Source organism: Acanthisitta chloris, unplaced genomic scaffold, assembly GCF_000695815.1.
Source record: "Acanthisitta chloris isolate BGI_N310 unplaced genomic scaffold, ASM69581v1 scaffold20836, whole genome shotgun sequence".
Classification (NCBI taxonomy): domain Eukaryota; kingdom Metazoa; phylum Chordata; class Aves; order Passeriformes; family Acanthisittidae; genus Acanthisitta; species Acanthisitta chloris.
In genome coordinates this window covers 312-6,622 of record NW_008680033.1, presented here as the reverse complement: position 1 = coordinate 6,622, position 6,311 = coordinate 312, and the positions used below count along the sequence as shown (strand labels likewise).

The 6,311-nt window shown below is 41.8% G+C and overlaps 1 protein-coding gene across 1 annotated transcript in view; it reads right to left on the bottom strand.

Annotated features, from left to right (window-relative positions):
* EDRF1 (erythroid differentiation regulatory factor 1) overlaps positions 1-5,911 on the bottom strand; it is a 23,149-nt gene extending 17,238 nt beyond the window's left edge. Inside the window, exons 1-5 of the mRNA XM_009077571.1 lie at positions 5,709-5,911; positions 3,804-3,870; positions 2,245-2,370; positions 1,612-1,736; positions 1,135-1,294 (exon numbers count right to left, since the gene is read on the bottom strand). Coding sequence (XP_009075819.1) covers positions 1,135-1,294; positions 1,612-1,736; positions 2,245-2,370; positions 3,804-3,863 — 471 coding nt within the window. The 5' untranslated portion in view covers positions 3,864-3,870; positions 5,709-5,911. The remainder of the gene's footprint in view (positions 1-1,134; positions 1,295-1,611; positions 1,737-2,244; positions 2,371-3,803; positions 3,871-5,708) is intronic.
* Positions 5,912-6,311: the final 400 nt, after the last annotated feature.

Below are 6,311 nucleotides of genomic sequence, written 5' to 3'. Positions count from 1 at the left end.
AACATCTTTAAATAAATATGTATTAAACCACAAAAAGCCTCTAGAATGTTTCTTTTCTATAGCTAATACCAACATTTTGTACTTGATTAGACTCTCTGAGGCTCTGGAAATAAGGCAGGAAGTATTTATAGGAGCTCTTTATTAACCCAGGGTCAGCACCAGATTAGCAGTCTCCAGAGTAAAACCCCTACCCTGTTTCAGTTATAAACTAAAGAACATGAGACTGTACAGCTGCACAACAGCTTCTTTTTGACAAACAGTCTGGTGGATTGGGCACCAGTTTCCCAGGAGGGTGGGAGAGAGAAGTAGTCCTTTTCCTAAAAGCTATTAAGCAGTGAAATACTGCTCCACTTCAGACAATTACCACAGCACATGCAGCTACAATTTTATACACCATGTAGGTTAGAAACTCCCTAAGTTAGCTGACCAAGACATTTGGCACATCAGCTGGTAACACTGTGCAAGCACGACTATAGCATCACTATTGTATTAATGCAGACTGAGTACAAGAGATCTTTCAACCTCTCCAAAGTTTAATCAATTCCTGGTTTATATGACTCAAAAAACCACAGGCATTAACAGTTTCCCTAAATAAGTTTAGCCACAGACTGAAACCCTGGATTAGGGCCCAGTAATAATCACAGTTTGTTGCATAATTACTATAAACATCTCCCCTCTCACTTGTGTAATCTCACTGAAAGTACTTGTAAGTGTTGCTTAACTGTTTGCAAACGTTTTCAGAGATCTTCATTTTCCATTTCACCTAATAAATTCATAGCCACAAAACACTGATTTTCATGGCAGCTTTAAAAATGAAAGGCAGAACCTTAGGCTTCTGCATACACCTTCTGAGTATCAGGATTTTCCCACTTGTAAGTAAAGTCACTGATGGCTCCTCCCAGTCAAATGTTCCTCAAAAATGCAGGAACAGACACTTGACAGAACAAAACAATTTCTGCAATTTGGAGCTCTGAAACACTGGCATAAACCAAACTGCACCTCCTGCTAAGCTCTCCCAATGACTCAGGTTCAGTTCTTTCAGCAAACAGTACTGCAGCAGCACCTCCAAAAACCTCTCAACATCCATGTCTCCACAAACACTAAGGTGCCACTAAAAACACTCTGTACACCAACCTGGTTAGAGGCACCTGGATCTTCAGATAACGAGGAAGGCATTTCAAAAGGAGCTGGCCAGGAGGCCCTTCCTGCTTCATCACTCTCACCTGCAACAGGACCCTCCTGGTGCTGCTTAGAATTGGAAGGAACAGGCTGAGCAGCTCCATCACCGTTAATGCTGATAAAGAAACAGTTACAAGTTCACTTGACAACATGCAAAGAGATTCATTCTGGAGCTGTGATGGCTGATGCTCTGTTCTCAATGAGTGACTTTGCTAACGTGCAGTTAATTAGGTCACGCTGTTTATTTTTCTAAAGTACTTCAATTTCTGGTAAAACTTTTACATGTCATTTCCTGATCTCATCCCTCAATTTCCTCTGTATAAGGCTAAACCAGTAAATAAGACAGACCATGATGGAATTTTAACTTCGAGACCAGAAACCAAGCAGGAGTGAGTGGTGCAGAAGTCAAGTTTCATGCAGACATAAGGTTACCTGTAATACAAAAATTTAGAAAGTATAGCCTTCTGGTACCAATGTTCTTTACTCTTCTTCTTTCTTTGCCACTTCTGATCAATCAGCCTTTGATAAAACTCCTTCAGCCACGTCCAGTCCCCTGTCTAAGCAATACCAGAAATACGAAATTAAGATCAAGAAACATCTGTGAAGTAAACAAAGTGCCTTATAAACTTGCAAATACTCATCCACAACAACAAAATAAACCCAGAAAATAACTTCCCAGCTGAAGTCCTGAATTGATCATGTACTGAACATGTACCTTCTAGAAAGTTTATGTTCTGACAGGAAATTTGACTTCACTAGGAAGTCAGATATATAAGAGGTTACACAGCAACAAATACTTACTAAGAATAAAATGAATCAAATAGTATAGCACTGGTGAAGTAATTACAGGAAAGTGGGATATGGAATTTTAATCCTAGAACACCGTAAACACAGGACATCAGATGGAGTTTGTGGGTAAACTGATCGCTGCAGAATAGAGCGCACTGTTCTGCCCACATGAGATTCTCAGCAATTTTCACACATATTGTCTGGCTGGCTACTCTATTCCTGCAAAAAATGCCTTTTTCCCACATGCCATAGTTAACAAAAACCCAAATGGTTAACCTGAGATGATCTCATGAAGAGCTCCTGAATGTCCAGCTCATCCAACAGCAGTGTCCGCCCAATGCGGTGCACTGCCATGCTCACATGGGACTTGCTGTAAGGGATCTTCAGCAGTTTTTTGATGTTCTTGCAGGAAAAATGTGGGAAGAGAATATTCAGTATAATTATACTGCATTGCAAGACAATTCTTAGGGAACTGTAGGCAAAGAAAACAGCAGCATTGGAGAGGCAATGTCATAGTTTCCCCCCAGTTCCACACAGCTGCTCACTCACTCCCCACTAGTGGGATTAGGGAGAGAATCAGGAGGGTAACAATGAGAAAACTCGTGGGTTGTGATAAAGACAATTTAATAGGTAAAGCACAAGCTGTGCACGCAAAGTAACCCAGGGAATTCATTCCCATGGGCTGGCAGGGGTGCAGCCATCCCCAGGAGAGCAGGGCCCCATCACACCCAACAGTCACACAGGAAGACAAACACCATCACTACACATATTCCCCCTTCCTTTTTCTTTCCCCTCCTTCCTCCCACTTTATATACTGAGCATGATGCCATATAGTATGGAATATCCCTTTAGTCAGCTGGGATCAGCTCTCCTGGCTGTGCCTCCTCCCAACCTCTCCCAGTCTGTGTGGCAGTTAGAGAAGCAGCAAAGGCCTTGGCTCCATGTCAGCTCTGCTCAGCAGTAACAAAACCATCTGTGTTATCACCCCTGTGTTCAGCACAAATCCCAAACACAGCCTCAGACCAGCCCAGGAAGAAATTTAACTCTGCCCCAGGCAAAACCAGCACACATGGTCAGGTAAATAAAATTTTAGTGCCAGAGATTTTAAGACCATTCCACCAGAAAAGGTGTTTGTTGAGGTCAGAGAACATGAATGACAGTGACAGAGACCAAGTAATCAGCATAAACTACACACAGGGTTTAAACATGTTCTGTCTTCGGATCATCACAAGCAGGTATCAACAAAACTAACAAAGAATGCAAGTGGATGGTTTGGATTTGAAACCTTTATGCTCATCACAGGAATAGCAGTACTTTGTGAAATGTCCAGAGGAATCTGGACAGAGATGTGAGTCTGAATACCAATCTGCCAAATATTAACACAGTAAACAAGTATGTACGTTTCCTCCTCTGAACAGCCTCATCTGAATTCTACAGACACTAGCAGCACCAAGAGAGCTGACAAGCTGACAAAAACCAGAGGAAGTAGGAGGACAGTTGGAGGGGGGCTCTCTCTTCTAGATAAGAACAGAAAAAAATCATCTTGAGAGTAATAATTTACATCAAAATGACTGATTTCAAACACACAAGACAACTGCCTTGCCAGACTGATACGCTGCAGTCACTAAAACACCTTATTTTAGCTGAAGATGACTTGCAGAAACCCATAGGATATAGGATTTTCTCTCTACATTTCTTATTCAGTGATCATAACTCCCTCAAACAGCAGGGCAGAAGTTAGGACACACAGATGCCAGAAAGCTGTAACAGTACCTTAAATTAAAGTTGATACAACGTAAGAATTGCAATGAGAGAACTTAGGAAGTTTTACTTACCTCTGAATCAGACACGACATCCACATCGTTGCCAACCGAGTCAATGAAATCGTAAGCCATCCCAAAGCTATTGAAAAAACAACAGGACAAACTTGTTTGTAACAAAATAATTTCATTTTAAATGTTTTACACATTTTTCAAAGGTATCTTTGGAAGTGCTTAGATCTAATCTCAAGACATTCTCAAACGCTAAGTTTGGGTGAAGTCAAGAAAATCAGAACAATTTAAGTTCAGCTCTGGGAAACCAGAGAAAGTGAGGTTTGAATCATAGAATCATAGAATCACCCGGGTTGGAAAAGACCTCCAAGATCATCAAGTCCAACCCTACTGTGGTCACTAGACCATGGCACTAAGTGCCACATCCAGTCTCAGCTTGAAAACCTCCACGGATGGTGAATCCACCACCTTCCTGGGCAGCACATTCCAATGCCTGAGCACTCTCCCCGTAAAAAATCTCTTGCTAATATCCAACCTAACCCTCTCCTGGCAGAGCTTGAGTCTGTGCCCTCTTGTCCTGCTGCTGGTTGCCTGGGAGAAGAGACCAACCCCCACCTGACTCCAACCTCCTGTCAGGGAGTTGCAGAGGGTGATAAGGTCTTCCCTGAGCCTCCTCTTCTCCAGGCTGAACACCCCCAGCTCCCTTAGCCTCTGCTCATGGCACTTGTGCTCCAGTCCCTTCACCAGCCTCGTTGCTCTTCTCTGGAACCACTCCAGCATGAGCTGGTCATTTTTAAGACCAAAAAACAAGAACAGTTTTTCAAAGAGTTACTCGTTAAGGCATTAAGCACATTAAAAGCTTTAATTTTAGGAGCTGTCATCTCATTTTACCTCTCATTTCAGTTTCCCAAAACATGTTGTAACAGACACATCCTTGTATCTTCCTCCACCCTCATTAAGGCCTCTCTAAATTACAAGCTATTAAGTTAGAATATTTCAAGGTACAGATCATACTTTGAAAATCAACCAGGTATTACTATAACCCAAAAAACATATGTTGTGGAAGTGCCCAAAATTATACTATCAGCTTTTGAAGGCTGACAGTAAAGACAGATTAAACTGCCTCTATTTGGCAAACACAACACCTAAAACAAAGATGAAAAATTCATAAAGCAGTGAAAAAACACGTTACTCTGTTCAAAAAAAGTACAGCTCCTAAAAGAGACAATGAGGACTTCAACACAAACCTTCCACACACTGTTAAATTTCACGGACTGGTTCACTTGGTGTGAATTTGCTTGTTCAGCACAGGATTTGAGCCTCATGGTTATAAACACTCTGAACTCAACACATCCAACTCTTTACAGAATGAATCAGGTTGGAAAAGACCTCTGAGATCATCAAGTTCTACCTAGATGTGATTTAACAAACATGCACACTAAAAGGGAACACTGCTTTTGGGGGTTTTTTTGGGTTTTATTTCACCTCCAGTGCTCACTCCTGACATAAATATGAAGTTTCTTTTGCCATTTAGCCAGGGTCAGTTTAAAAAAACCCAGAAGAGCTATAAATTGGCTCTTGGCTTTCAAGGGGAACCACATTAGTTCCACTTTGACCTATTCTCAAAGGCAGAATGGATGGCTGAACCCAACCAGTCTGATTTTGGTCCATCAGGGAAGAACACAAAGTCAGTTTCACTGTCTCAGGCAAGGTGTCAACATGCACTTGAAAACAATGATTGACAGCATTACCAGCAGCATTAATCACTTACAAATGAGACAAGATGAGAGCATACAGACCAGAACTCCAGAGGAAAATGTAGAGGAGAAAACCGTTTCCGACAAAGCAAGAGCTTGTTGCTATGGCAAAGTCTGTACTTCATACTTTAAATGATACAGGATCCAAGTTCACTGATAGAATTATTCTTAAAGGGCTAGAAAAAAAACCATAGGAGTTGCTGGGATTTACCTGGAAAAAGGTTTACTTTTCCTGCTGTTGCCCAGAATGGTTGCACCTGCTGGTCCCAGCTTGGCACTTTCACGTAACCAGTTGGCAGGGGGAAGCTTCAAGTCTGTTTTCTCCTGCAGACGGGCAAAAGCTGCCTGTGGAGGGGCAGAGGAGTATTTCACCACAGCGCTGCTTTTCACTTCATTGCCTCCAAGGAATAGCACGGAGCCCTAGTTTCCAAAGAAAAATTAGCCTTTTATTAATAAAATATTGTCAATTAAAATGGTCAGGCTTGATCTGTGATAAGTAATTTTTAATGGCAAGTGACCAAAACTGAGTCCTGTATACACTTACCTCTTTCTCCTGCACGTGTTCACAACTATTTCAGTTATGCTGATTACAACACCTGTGTCAACTATATGGTTCACTCTGTGAGTTATCACACAATCATTTAGGTTGGAATAGAACTCCAAAATCACTGAGTCCAAAATCTGACCAATCACCACCTTGTCAGCTCAAGCAGAGCATTAAGTGCCATATCCAGTTGTTTCCTGAACATCTCCAGGGATGGTGACTCCACCCCCTCGCTGGACAGCCCATTCCAATGCCTAACAGCCCTTTCCA